A 14,994-nucleotide genomic window follows, 5' to 3' on the forward strand; every position below is an offset into this window, starting at 1 on the left:
ACCAGTCATTAAAATTAGAGCTTACAGCATAGCTTAAGCAATCAAAGTCATGTCCCACAATAAGCAGGACATACACTGTATAGAAGTGTTTTGAGCTGCCGTGTCTGAAGAGTCAGTATGAGAGAGACCTGGCGAAAATGCGAGCAGCTCCGTTTTGTGGTTCTTGTGAGTGAAGAACTGCTAGAATTTTGAAGGAGCACTTTGGCCTATTAGAGTTATGATTTATTTTATTATCACTACCACTAAGTATACCACTAAATCTAGTATTATGCTATGCCTTTACTATACACCTGAAAACTTTTGTTATGCAGGTATTGTACTCCTTCCTAGTCCTCCACATTCCATTAAAACAGCTTTTGCTGTAAATGTGTCTAAGACCGACCTCAGAGTTAAATCCAGTAACAACTACATTCACAATAGGAAGCTCAGAAAGAATGATTTGCTATTGACTTCTTTGCTGGATTCCAGCTGCAGCTGGCAAAGATCCATTAGTCAAAGGAATGGAAAGAATCAATTGTTGTAGTCTAGGATTTGACTTCAGGAAACAACATCCCCTTTTCTACAAATGTCCCCTTTTCTACCTGACTGCGTGCAAAGTGTATGTGCTTTGCAAAACGAGTGCTTTTTTGCTAGCAAAACCAAAGAAAATTCTTAATTTACTATTAAAGAAATTTGTTTAAATATAATAGCGTGTTGTAAATACGTGGAAGGATGGGGTTTCACCTATAAAAGCTTTGCACAGGCAGCCCTGACAAGTAGCCATTAAACACTCTGATGTATTCTACAGCCACCCTTCCTCTGCTTTCTGGTTTTGTCCCACTATACATAATACATTGCCACTACTGAAAAAGTCTCAAAGAGATTCTCACTCTTGTCCTCTGAAATCTTTTGCTAAGTTACTGCATATGAGATGTAACCCTTCTGTTTTGCTAACTCAGACATGGGGAAATTGCAAGTTGCAAAGCCAGTTCTTTTTCTTGCTTTCTCGTCTGAAAATAAGATAGATCTAGCTGGGTTTCACCTTATAAAAACTGGAAAATAAATAGAATGGTCGCAAAGGATGCATAATTGTACTTAAGTTGGATTTGGGTATTGAACCCTCAGCCTCAAGCCAGAAACTGGAAAGGTGAGAAAAAGCTTCATCAGGGACCAAGTCCCAGCTTTCCTTAGTCCTCGAGCAAATCAGATCTTTCTTGTTCTTCCTGTAGAAGAAATATGCTTAGCTAACCAGCCAGAGAACCTAGAGATTAACTTTGAGAAACACTGGAGCCCAGGATCAGTAAGCTTTCTTTTGAAAGAAAAAGTAGAGCGATACATGAAGAGGGACAAATACAGAGTGAATACACAGCTAATATATTTAAGGATGTCATGTGCCCTGTTTTCCAAAAGAAATAAGAGAACTTGTCATAAGCATTAGGTGGCACATACTTACTGTACTCAAATCAGATGACACCTAACTATTCATAATATATTTTTGCAAGTATTTATCTAAAAATCTGTCTTGTGATTCACTCAACACTGGATGTGACAATGTCATTCAAGGAAACCAAACCAGATGATATATTGGTTATTTATTGCTTTGAGTCTGCCTTATTTTAGCTCTGATTGTATGTGCCATGTGTAGTGAAAAATCCCCAACAAGAGCCCAGTTCAGCCCTGCTCTGGAATGAAGACTGCCAGTCTTTGCTGAGAGGGGCAGTCCTTTCTGCCATTTCAAATCAGTTGTTTTGTTTTGGTTTGTGTTCAAAACGAGACCTTGCAAGCTGGGGGAAAACCATGAGCAATTGCTTAAAGATGGTTCTCAAAGTTATGTAGACATCTAACTTCAATTTTCAGAAGTGACTGTCACTTTTTTAGACCAAAGGAGGACTGAGTTGTTTCAGTGCTTGTTAGGTATCTAAATAGCTTTATGGAGCTGAGCCATAGTTGTTTTTAGTTACAGTACTTTGTTTTGTTCTCTTAAAAACAGGTGCAAAATTGTTTTTCTTTCTTTTCTTTAAGCTTTATTTAGTTTATTTCTTTAGTTTAAATGGGTTTCTAAACTGAGATAAGCCACTCTCAGATCTCAGAGAGTTTTCCCTGATGTTCATTGAGCAGGCAGCTGTAGTCATGTAAAAATGTTGGCAAACACAGCTGTTTGTTATAATTCCTCAGTAGTATAAAGTCAGCAGAAGGAAAGATGTGACTTGAATTCCAGCTGCTGTAGATGAGAGTCTGGTGTAGCGTGAAATCACAGTTATTGCAGGTAAGAAACTGAGTGGCAAACCAGCTGAAAGATGCAGGCACATCTTTCCTTCTGCTGACGTTGCTGTGGGAGTGGTAGGAGGGGAGATGGACAGTAGATCAGTAGTGCCATAGGCTACCAGAACTAGGTTTGTCTAAAGAGACCTTTTCCTGACCAAGACTTAAAACTATATCATTAATAGATCATGCTTAGCAAGTTATCAAGACACCTGATAGCTATAGCTGTCCATCTGCACAACATTTGTACGATGCATTATTTGCCAGGGCAGAGACTGAGAGTACAAGTACTTATGACAGCTCAGTTAACGAGAGATAACTTGCTGAGTGGCTCATATGTTGTCACCATTTGCAATCACATATTTAAGTAGGAGAATAAGAGTATTTGCAATGTAGCATTGTTACTTTAACCAGGCCAATTTGAAACAAGCACTTGAATTAAAGGAGTCCATCTTTATCAGAAAGAGAAAACCTCCATTTTTGAGATAGTTACTTATATTTAAAATTTCTATTTATTGTCACATGTGCACACTATGCTTGATAGTAAAAGTGCTGAATTCAAATATATATGGATATATTGCTTAACATTGCTAAGGAGAAAGCTCTGAGCAGTATTCTCTCTTGATCCCTTGCTTTCCCTCAAATCTGCAAGATTTTTACATGTACAATGATACTTATCTGTCTGTTCTTCCTTTTATCTGCATTATGTGTGCATTGAAATAGCACATGGAAATTTTCAGACCATAGGAATTTGTGAGAGGATGATGAGTAAAGGTAATAGAAAAGTAACTGTAAAGCATTTCAGCTGTGACTTTCAGACAGTTGCATTAGGAGCAGGTGGGACAAAGGCAGCAGCATGTTCGCATCTGTAAAGCTATGATGTTAGTACTCCTGTGAAACGTAAGCTAGACCTTCAGCCCTTTTTTCCATTTCTTACATTTGTATTGGGACTACATTTGAGCCTAAGTGTGTATGCAAAATGAATTATTTTAGGCATACTGAAAGAAACACTGAGACTGCAAGTTTAATTACTCTGCCTTTTGGTTTACACAACTACAAACACCCTGGTTTCTTCAAAAGTCAAGATCTTCCTCTCATTCCTCATCATCTCTGAAACATTCTTGGTGCTGAGAATTAAGTTCTGCAGATACACAAGAACAGACAAGTAAGCATCATCTTATTTGCAAAAATCTTGCAGAGTCGTAGGAAGGAAGACTAGGAATGAGTTTGAGTATTGCTCAAGTAATATTCTCTCTGGCTGTTTCTACATGTGACTTGGAGATTTCCAATCCTTCAGTCTATGTAAAGGCAGTGGCTTTTAAAGATCATGAGAAAGATGCTAATGTACTATGAGTCTACCTTTGACCTGCTCCATCCAGATCGATCCCATTTAGTTTCTCTTCTCCAATCAATTTCAAAGGGGAGGATCAGAGATAGATTATTATAAGCTCTATAACTATTAGCAGGACCATCACAAGAAAAAGATTATGTAAAAATTACTTTACATAATGATTACAGATAACACTACATAGTACCAGTGAATGTAATTATATTTGGCAATAGCAACAGTAATGCAGCCATTATGTCTGAGATGAGTTTCCTGGAATTTTGTGGAGGCTGTGCTTTAAATTTACTTCAGTATTAAAGGATAAGGATGTAAAAACCTGCTGAACTTCCAGGCACAGTAGTTTCTTACTAGCAGTCAGCATTGTTCCCCCATTTTGACAGTCTCTAAGCAACAGCTGAGAATAATATGAAAACTACAGATGTTTTGCTAACATAATCTTTTTCCTTAATTTCAGTCCTTTAGAAGCAAGGAAGCAGAATCTGTATTATTAATCACTATACCAGTATTACCAGCTTTCCTATCTAAGTGTTCGTTCCACACTCAGCCCTCTCATTTTTTTTAGGGTATTATCAAGCACCAGTGAAATATAATCCTTAAAAACAAAATCAACTTTTCCTTATAGGCTCTACAATGTACTGAATTTTGTAAAGAATCTAGACTAACCTTTGGAGAAAAAGTGTAATTATACTTGGAATTTTGTGATTTTGTTTTGTTTTTCAAGGGTTCATACATAGTTTTTCAGTCCTTTCATGCCAACACAGGTAATTTAAAACCATTAATCTTTTGCCTAATTCTTGCAGCTGGAGGTTTTTTTGTTTATTTGTTTTGGGTTTTTTTGTGAGGAGCTCTATGGGATTAAGCAGTAGGATTCACCAAAAAAGACTTGGGGACACCCTGCTCATATATTAGAGACAGGAACTTGATTTAGCGTCACAGTTCTAAATGAAAAACAAAACAAGAAAAAAAAAAATATAGAAAAAAAAATCCAAACACAAAAAGCCAACAACTTGTTTCTTTGGAAAACAGGTGAGCAAGATTAACACTGTGGGGCCTTTTTTATATCTCAAAGATTGGTACAAGAAAGCACACAAGCCCTGTTTTGTTCCTCATGTCGGAGTTTGCCTGTAATTTGTAGCATTTGATCTCAAAGCTGATGCACACTAGAGCTGCAGGAGCAGGGGCTGGATGGTTGCAGGGGCTGAGATTCACATTTGGGAACACAAATCTCTCGCAGTAGCTTGCCATACGCACTCCCCACAGCTAAAGGAGTATTTTTACATTTTGCTTGCTGGCTTGTTCTGTAGCTGACAGATTGGGGACAGAGTAGCAAAGTGACGAAGACATAGATGACTGAACTCCTATGGGTCTCACAGGGATATGCCTCTCTTTAAAGAACTGTAAATGCTTCTAATCATTGCCCAACTGCATTAAGTCTACTTTCGATAAAGGTTTGATACAGATTTGAAAAATGGAATTATTTGGGGGCCATAGGGAACAAGGCGAGCAATCTTCAAACATCAGAAAACCTGAGGGATTTGCTTTGCAGTAATATGATAGATGGCTTGACTAGACATGCCGTTTCCTATTTTCTGCTTTCATTTTTCAGACCAGATTGCACTAAACCACAAAACCATCGTGTGTCCTATGATCGATGTCATTGACCACAATCACTTTGGCTACGAGGCACAGGCGGGGGATGCCATGCGAGGAGCTTTTGACTGGGAAATGTACTACAAAAGAATACCAATTCCTCCAGAGCTCCAGAGGGCTGATCCCAGCGACCCCTTTGAGTAAGTAGCAATGAAGGGGGAAGAGTGGGAACATAAAGCAGAACAAGCAAAGAAGGTAACTGTGGCAGAAGAATCCAAGCCCAGAAATTTCCATGTGGGCCACTTCATACTAATGAGAGGTAGTAAAATAAGCTTCTGTACAGCATTATAAAACTTCCAAACTAGCAAAAACATCAGGGCAACAAGTTGCAGAATTCAAAAGCTATGCCTGAAAAAAACAAACGTGCCCCATAATTTCTGTCTTAGTGGTTGTGCATAAAGAAATAGGCACATACTTACAGTTAAGAGAAAGTATTGGCATTGGACAAGGACTGAATGTGACTGGAGTTATTCTGTTTGTTCCACCGAACACTTCCTGAACAGACTTTAATGGGATTTTTTTGCTGGAGCTTGATTGAATACATGCATCAGTAGCTGAGTCCACATTCTGCCAGCAGGTGCTTTGTTTATGACTGGTGATATTACTACTGTATATGTATTGCTGTGACTTAAATACAGGGCTGTCAAACCTGAACAGTGCCAAGCCGATTTGTAAATAATTTTCAATAAATGAGCATCCTATCCCAGTTTTACATAGGCCAACTCAATCACAGGAATTATCTACTCTTCAGAAAGGAAAATACTTGTTTTCTTTACTTCTAATTATTCTCATGTAAGGATCGGCTGGGATTAATCCTCAGCAGCAGAGAGATGACAGGCAGGCAGACAGGGTTCAAGGTGGTGAAGGCTGCAGATCTCTCAGGCAATGTGTGTCCCAGCAGGGCTGGTAGTGTGACTGATGCTTCAGGTAGCCCTGGCTGCAGATTTTGGCAGTTTAAAAACTCAGCATTTTCCCATCCCCAAAACAAAACCTGGAAATAATAGCAATAGAAAACCTGTCTCTCTGGCCCAGACTCTGCACTATTTTGAAGTAACAGATCTGATTCATGCAGAAATTGACCCTTAAATCCAGGGAATGACCAGCTCTGCACAGGCAGAAGTGGGTAATTACAGCATTCATTGGGCTTATTTTCATTACTCTGATTGTTCCTTTTTACTTATCTCCATCTAGGCCCATCAGTCTTTACCTGGCTTCGGTGTAAGTGCTGATGAAGTACTTTCCATCAGCTGCCAGTGTGACCACTTCACAACATAGATGCAGCTAATGCAATCACAGCACTGTGGAGCTGCTAGAGCCTCCATTGCTCTTCCACAAGTCTTTCTGGTTCTCTGAGCAGATGTGATTTCTTACCACTTACTGGAAGTCACCTAGCACATTGTATAACTTGTTTCAGCATTCAAAGTTGGTGTAAGTAAAATTTATGTTATGAGTGTAGCTCAGGGTTGCTTATCAGCCATTGCATGTGTTTGTTTGCAGTTTGTAGTTTGCATCTCAAAGACAAGAGAGGCCTGAGGAGCAGGTACTTGTAGGAAACTTTCTAGAACAGATGAGCCTTTGTGCAGTAGAGAACAGATGTGGCAGTTTTGCATGAACTGTTGTTATGATCAGCATGGCAGCAGCTGATACCCACCTTGGCCTGCCTGCATTTGTAGGGCACACAGATAAATGGATTTGCAAGGAACAACATCTGGGACAATATGACAACTCTTGTAATTCGAGTTGTCTCCTCAGAAAGGTGGAAAGGTTTCCCAGTTCTTACACAAATCGGTGAGAGTCTTCCTTTGTTTCCCCCATCACGGGATCCACGTCAGAGCAATGCAGGTGGAAAAGCAGCATTATCCATGGGACCACCATGTCTGTGCCCAGACACAGTAGCAGGATTGAAGGCTGGCTGAGCCAGGACAGTATCTTTGCTCAAAAGTATCTTCTGCCTAGAATGGAGAGAGTGTACAAGTATTTTATATGATCAGTATGATTTAGCTTAGGTGAGGAATTGTTTTCTATTTCAAAGTCAGTACTGCTTTTCTCCTAGGGCCTTCTCTGTTGACACCTTGAGCTTGCAGTACCTTGCTTACATCAAGTATGGTAAAGGTTACAAACCATTTTAGATATCAGTAACTTAATGGACCAAGACAGCTTCTGTAGAATTAAAGAGACAGAACAGTTTTCCGTTAGATGCAAATACACTAAAACTAGAAATTACTTCAGCCAGTACCATAATTATTATGTTATTATTTAGTAAGAAGTAAGGTTGGATTGTTTGGGGTGTTTTTTTTAGGTTAAATATTTTGCTATTGGTATCTTAATAGCTTTATTTCTTGCCAACAGCATCAGATCTGAGCTGATCTTAAATGAACTGGAAAATTGCCAGCATTTTTAGCAAAACACCAGCAAATAATGGGTACGTGATCCAAAAATTGCACTGATGAGTTTTTTCCCCCTCACTTGAAATGCCAGCTCAGTATGTGTGTTAAGCAGAAAAGGTCACATCAGCTTAGGAAGTAATGTACAGAAAAACAGATCAAATGACAGAAAGTCTAAGAGCAGTCATTGCATTATCTGAATGATACATTTGCTTTCCATCTGCACATGATCAAAATACTGCTGCAGCAGACATCAGCAGAGTGTTTGCGTTTACACAACAAACTGAAGTGTTGTCAGGTAAGCTTTTGGTGTGACAGTAGCACAGAGCTTACTGATCTCCAGTGCCAGCTGAGCTAGTGGTTTTTTGAATTGATTTTCTCCCTTCTTTCTTTCTTTTTTTTTTTTGGACCATAGTCTACAATGGCCAGTGTTTGACAGGCACTCTCCTGTTGGATGCCGTGTATCTGGATGCAGTCTTTCAGTTCAAAACCCTTCTTGTGAAGAGTCTGAACATTCTCATCTATTTGCGCTGTGAGTGTGGGCATGGTTTATTGTTCACACAGCTGCAGTGCCGCTCAGGCAACATCTCCACCCTTTGCTGTGACTGAGCTTGGAGCTTCACTCCATACCTCAGCTCTTGCTGATGTACAGCCATACCCATTCTCAGGCCTTCTGCAGTTGTTCACGAGTAGCTTTACACCAGGATTTGACTTGAAGTTTATGACTTTAGGACTGAACATAGAACACTCTCAGTGTCACATTCAGGTATAGATGATATACAAGCACCAACCTGGGAGTCATTTGACAAATTTATAACTGCTTTTGGATCAGACTGCATTGATCTACAAAATTTATCATTTTCTTTCACATGTATTTTGTCACTCACCACACCAAGTTTCTCATACATTTCACTGAACCAAACTATAGCCATATAAAATGTATTTTCAATCAAAGTTCCTATGTGAATTATTAGATGTTGCTCTGTGCTCATTGTAGTGTTTAAGAAATTTAAACAGCTATTCCATAAATGGATTTCAGGTAACCTTTAAGAATAGCTATTTTTCTGAAATATCTATGTTGCTTTTTCTCAAGATACATTGAATCCTTAAAGGCATGGAAATTGGACTTCACCCCTAGTAATATTGCCTTCCCATCTAGAGGCTAAATTTCTGAACTCTGTGTTGATTTCCCGTTTCCATGTGCCACAAAAGCAACAGAAATGTTATGTCACATTGAACTGATCTGTCACACTTGCAGCTCACCATAGTTGGCTGTAGTGATTTTACTCTTGTGATTCATGTACAACTACTCCAACATATTTTGAGTGGGGCTTCATGCTATTTTTCTTTGATGCATTCAGAGTTGTGTAGATGATACAGAGCAGATTGGTGTTCTGATGTATTGTGGGACATTGTCAGACAATCATGAAATCATCATCATGTCATGATGATGCTCACTGCCTTGATCACAGAGTCAATGATCATTCAGCAGAATTTGAGATAACTTGGGAAATTTTCTTCTAGCCTATAAGCAAGGAGGATGAGAGATGTTTACCTGCTTTGTGGCAAGGATCACCTTGGCTGGCTTATTATCTCTCCCTGGTTTGTTTCTCTGTCATGGCAGAGTTTTGGGAGCATGCCCTGATGGGACATAACAGGTTTGGGATATAAAGAGCTTGCTCTTGTGTGGCTGTTTCTTTCTGTGGTACAAGTACTCTACTCTCTGGAGGAGTTTGCCTAACCAAAGCAATTGCCACTTAAACTAATAGGGTAACCTTGTTACTATAATGGACTGTGATATACAGCGTGTCAGTTTATATGATTTAATGACCTGTCTGGGCTAAAAGCTCTGTGGAAGTTTAAAGCAGAGGTTTGATATGCTCAAGCCTGCTAAGAATGGCTGTTTTTTGTTTCCTGGCAGTGCTTACATTACATCAATTCATGTTATCACATGCCTGATCTGAAAACAGGCATCAGCATCCATTCAAGCCAGCAGCAATGTATTTTTAACCAGACAAGAAGACATCAACAATTCAACTCAAAAAAACTATTTAGAAAAGCCAAAAACTAATTGAGAGGGTTAATATAGCACAGATCAATTAGGGTAGGAAAGAGCTGCACAGCTCCTCGGAGAAGTTTTATGGTGGTGTAACTTCATGATACAGGAGGGAGGAAAAGGTGTGTCTGAAACCTGACAGCATTGCTATTGGCTTACAACTCTAGATGGAAATCCTAACTGATGAGAGAAGTCTTGTGCCTCTTACTGGATGCCAAAACTTCTAGCACCTATCTGAGAAAGTTAGTCGGTTTTTGGTATATGACCACTCCTAATTCTCCAAAACTTCCTTTATATTATACAACAGACCTCTTCTCTCCAGACATCCCTGAAGGGAGATGAAGCTGAAGAATCATGTAATTCCAGCAAAGGACCAGAACAATACTTTGGCAAATACTGTAATAGACAAGGAAGTAGAAGCAACTTTGTAACATGTGATCACAGGATCACAGTATGTTAGGTATTGGAAGGGACCTCAAAAGATCATCTAGTCGAGGCATTTTAGTTCTTATACTCAGCTTTCTATTTATAAAATAGAAATAGAATCACTCCACCATCACAAGGCTACTTTGGGTGTGAGTCTGGTGAAGGTTAGGATTATATTAGGATTGAGGTCTCACAGTAAAACAGGCCATTTGTGACTTATGAATGTACTTTTTGGTAGAATTTTGGACATGCTCAAAGGATTAAATTAGGTGATCGGTACATTTTTCTCTTCCCTTGCATCACAGAATCTCAAAATTGGATGTAATATATGACCTTGATGTAGCCAATTGTGTGTTAGATTGGAGGACTACCTGGCACTTTCTATTGATTTGCATATCTAGAATCATATTATTATTATTGTGCAAACTGTTATTAGCATGCTCTTATTTGAATCTGACATACTCTCAGAAATAGTCGCTTTTTCTGCAGCTCCTTACTTTTAGTATTTATACAGCCTTTTTACAACATGTTGGTGCAAAGAAAGTCTTCGCTAAGACCGCATTTCAAATCTGACAAGTACTTTTACAATTTTATGATCATTTTCTGAAGTTTAGAAAGTGCTTTGGACAATGACTTCTGTTCTATAGCTGCCAGTGCTTTATAGTGTGTGTCTTTTATGGCTCATTTCTGCCTATAAACATATTCATAAAACCTCTCACAACCAGAAACAATTGTCTATTTTTTTTGAAGCCTGACTATAATCTACTGTTTTGAACCATGCTACAGGAATGTTTGATGCAAAGGCATTATTCTACAGAGAAGCACTCTCCAACCAGTGTGAATTTGTGTAATTTAAGGTCTTGATGTATTGTTTTGACAAGCTATGGTCTGTAGAAGACTGTTAGTGGAGATAACAATAGTGGAGATTACACTAGCTTTTACAAACTGCCGTCCACCCATGGCCCCACAAAAATCTCAGACTTTTTTTCAATGAAAAATGCTGACACTAATGTTTCTAGAGCTGTTAGCCTGCTACTCCACACAGGTATTAACTTCAGAGCTGGACAGGCTATATGGCTATATGCTGGGGTAGATTTTTATAGAGTAGGTCACCAAAACTATCAGTAATTAGAAAACTAAGTAGTTTCTGGACATTAATATTTCTTCACATAAAAAATAAATGCTGGCCGAGAAGAAGGCAGAGATATGTTGTTCATTGCATACAAGTGGGCTATTTAACACTATCAACATGCTATTGATACAGGTGACTTGGCTTTCAAAATTATAAAATCATATCTGAACAATTTTCCATGAAGAAAACAAAATCACCCTTTAAAAACAATTATTTATCTTTTCAATTCTATATCTTCAAGTCATTTTCTCTAGAACTTTCTTGCAGAATTTGGTGACACCTATTGGTACTGAGAAACAGAAAACCTTCTCTTACATTTTATAGTGTTTACCAGCATAAAGTTGGGAGTGACCTGTGCATCTTCTTCCATTTCTGTTTGTTGTTGTTGTGTTTTTTTTTTTTTAAGAATGACCTATGGCTATCTAAAGCCCTTATCTGTGCTACAGTTACTTCCAACAGAAGAGACAAAGAAGACTAAAACCAATGACTAATTTTGTCAGACCCCTCAGTGTATCAAGCAGCTTCCAAATCTGTATGTTGATACAAGTTCCATAAGTGCTTATTGGCTCAAGTGTAATAGTACTCTTCAGCATCTGTTCAGTATTTGCAGTTGGGGTTGGGGGAGGTGTGCAGGTCATTTCTGACGTGCTCTGCAGAGTCTGCCAGATACTCCACAGTATCATGATGCTTCTCGTCCTTTCCCCTGCGATGCCTGTGGTACTTTTTGCAGAACCAGCGGTCAGCTACACATAGCACAGAAGCATCTTTACCTGCCAATACATACCACCTGATTTATTTGTCTATATTCTGACTATCCAGCTGTCTTGACATTGGACCCTGTTTGCCAAGAGGTAAAGAGATTTTTCTGACTTCCACTCTGAAAAAATTAAGCTGGCAATGCAGTATGTGCTCAAGGCATGAAAAGAAGAGGCCAGGAAGAAATTTAAGTATAGCCAGTGTTTCAGGACTATCCTATTTGTAATATCTAACCAGAAACTTTCTTGCCACAGCTTGAACATCTTTATATTTTTTCATGGACACTGTGCACTTAAAGGAGACCTTTTAAGTACCTGGGGACTTATGTCAGAATAGTTCACTGCTTTTAAAAAAATTATCTTATTTTTTTTCCATCTCTCTTAGTAAGTCATGTTTTCTAGATCTCTGATTATTATCTTTGCTCTCCTGGATTTTTCCACACTGAGAGCAGACACTGGACCACCCAAAGCCTTTTCATTGCCTAGTAGGAGAAGCAGGTGACTTTGCCTGTCTTGGAGTCTGTGTTCCTGTTTATATTTCCTTGACATTGTTGATTCATGCCAGGCTTGTGCTCTGGTGTAACCTTCATACAATTTTCCGCAGAACTGGTGTCTAGTCAAGTGTTCATCATCCTCCTCTTGTAATTCAGATTTTACCTTTTTGAAGGCAAGGCATTTATCTTCATATCTATTTAAAGTGCCATGCCCAAAGAGGTGATGCATCTTCATTATCCAGAGTTCAGTGTGATACTTCATACTTTAATATTTTGAATTTCATCTTTTTTGCCTTTGTTTACTTCACTTCTCAAATTTTCCAGTATTTTGAATTCTGATTTACTCTCCAATTAGTTTACAGCCTATTGCAATCTTATTTGGACTCTATTTGTCGTTTGCGCAAATAGCACACTCTCTTCTAAATCCTGATTTTAAGAATGTCTGTTCAACTCGTGCCAGAAATCAAAATACGCAATTTTTCTGGCTTTCCAGCACTACATCCAGTGGTTCCTGCATTTTCCCAGCCAAAAATACAGCATGTACCACTTCTGTGGCCCTGGAAAATGCGTGTTGGATTTGGAAGCCATGCTTCCTGCCAAACAAGCCTTTATACAATGGTCTTCCTCCTCACGCTTTAGATGGCACCAGATTTACAGCACAATGGCAGGTGCCTTTCCAGATCTGAGATCAATATCTAGGACCTCATGGGCACATGTTCCAAACTGATACAGTTATGCACAAAGCCCTGTTTAAAGCTCCATGAAGTAGGGTTGCTGAATTGCACCTTGCAGGTTTTTAATGCAGCACTGAACTGAATCAGATGCCAGACAATGTTTGCAGATACTTTCTCAGTGCAATTACCATCTTGATGCTGGGTTATAGGTGGTTGCTTTTTAGTAATGGCTATCAGAACTTTTGGCATCTCTCTGATAATCATTGTGTCTTGTCCACATTTCTGTACTTGTGAGCCCTGGCAGTTATCTATAGATCAGAGCTTTTATCAGAGACTCAAGTGAGAAAAAGACAGTTAACACAAATTCTGTGTAAAATAGTAGGAGAGTTCAGTATACGTATTGATATGATGAGGACCTTGGAAATAAGATCTCATTTGAATTAACCCCAGACACACTAACATCTGTTTTCTTTTTATGTAAGTAACCAAAATATGGTTATTCTAGCTGGAAGATAAGCTTTTCATGAGGCAAAGGCAAGTGCCTCCAGCAGCCTGTGAGGTGAAAATTATGATAAACACTCCGAATTTTGCTGTGTTATTTTATTTATAAAACACTGTCCATATCTTTTGAGAGACCAGGAACAAATGAGACTCAAAATGGTTGGCATTTGTTTTCCATAATCTGCCAAGACAGTGTCCTGCGTTAGGGAACAGGATTTGTAAATTAGCTAATTTCTAAAGATGCATATTTCCTTCGTGTGAAAACAGCATATAACTATCTCTTCAAGTGAATTATTTGGAAAATCAACCCCTCTGATGTCTTCTGTTGTTAAGCTGGTGTGTCAGGGTTATTTCAGTGCTGGAGAGGCACTGCAGGCATTAAATTACATGAGTCCATTTGCCCCCTACAGAGAATGAGGTACCTGCAAGGAGAGAGGAGACTCACTCCGTGTGTTCTCCTGGTTCTCCAGCAGAAGGTTTAGCTGATTCTGCAGAACTTCCCTGGCTTTTTTTGTGCTAGGGCAAATAACCATCCTGTTTTCCCGTGAGTACAAATGACGTGTGGATGTGCAGCACATTAGAGGTGGAAGAGATGGTGCTAAGCCAGGAGCAGAGTCAGAGAACAGTAACAACATTTTTCCCTTTTGAAGCATTGCAAACGTGCAAAGGACTTATTGGAGTACCCGAGGAAAAGGTAGACAGCAGGGAAGGCAGTAGTTTGGAGCAGTGTTTTCAGACTGCTGTCTGGGGACCTCAGGGTAGTGGTTTTGAAGAGACTCTGAGAAAGCACCAAAGGAAAATCAAACCCCCGAAGTTCTCAGCCCACTGGAAATGTTTCAGGTCCCCAGTTGGCTGCTTTGCAGTAGGTTTTAATGCCTAGCCCATTTGGTGCTGATCTTTTTTGACAGAATGACAGTTTAAACAGCAAAACTGTTCAAAGCACAATCTTTGTTTGCTCCTGACTTGTTCAAAGGGCATGCAGGAAAGAAGAGACTTTTGTTATAGGTTGCCTGTCTCCACAGTTGTAGTTACAATATATATAATTAGCTGCTATTGCTTAATCGTATGGGTCCTATTATTTCAGGGGTGTTCTCATGTGACCTTAATCAAGCAGCACAAAGTAAAGAAATTTTTCTGAATGTCCAAATATATTTCCTTATTTTTTACACTTTATTTTATACTACTATAATTGTTTGCATTTCCATTTCTGCTAAATAGGAATATTATTATTATTCTATAAGAGACATGTTAAGAGACATGATTACAATTTTTGTAAATCACAAGGTATTATCACTATTGCAACCAATTTCCAGTATGAGTTCCTATAATGATA

At 38.9% G+C, this 14,994-nt stretch overlaps 1 protein-coding gene across 1 annotated transcript in view; it reads left to right on the forward strand.

The window, feature by feature from the left end:
• Positions 1-14,994, forward strand: part of GALNTL6 (polypeptide N-acetylgalactosaminyltransferase like 6) — a gene marked incomplete at its 5' end in the record, with an annotated part of 446,353 nt that overhangs the window by 364,852 nt on the left and 66,507 nt on the right. The window contains one exon of the mRNA XM_080344483.1: positions 5,196-5,379. Within this exon, the coding sequence (XP_080200609.1) occupies positions 5,196-5,379 (184 nt within the window). The remainder of the gene's footprint in view (positions 1-5,195; positions 5,380-14,994) is intronic.

Source organism: Nesoenas mayeri, assembly GCF_963082525.1.
Source record: "Nesoenas mayeri genome assembly, chromosome: 4".
NCBI classification, from domain to species: Eukaryota; Metazoa; Chordata; class Aves; order Columbiformes; family Columbidae; genus Nesoenas; species Nesoenas mayeri.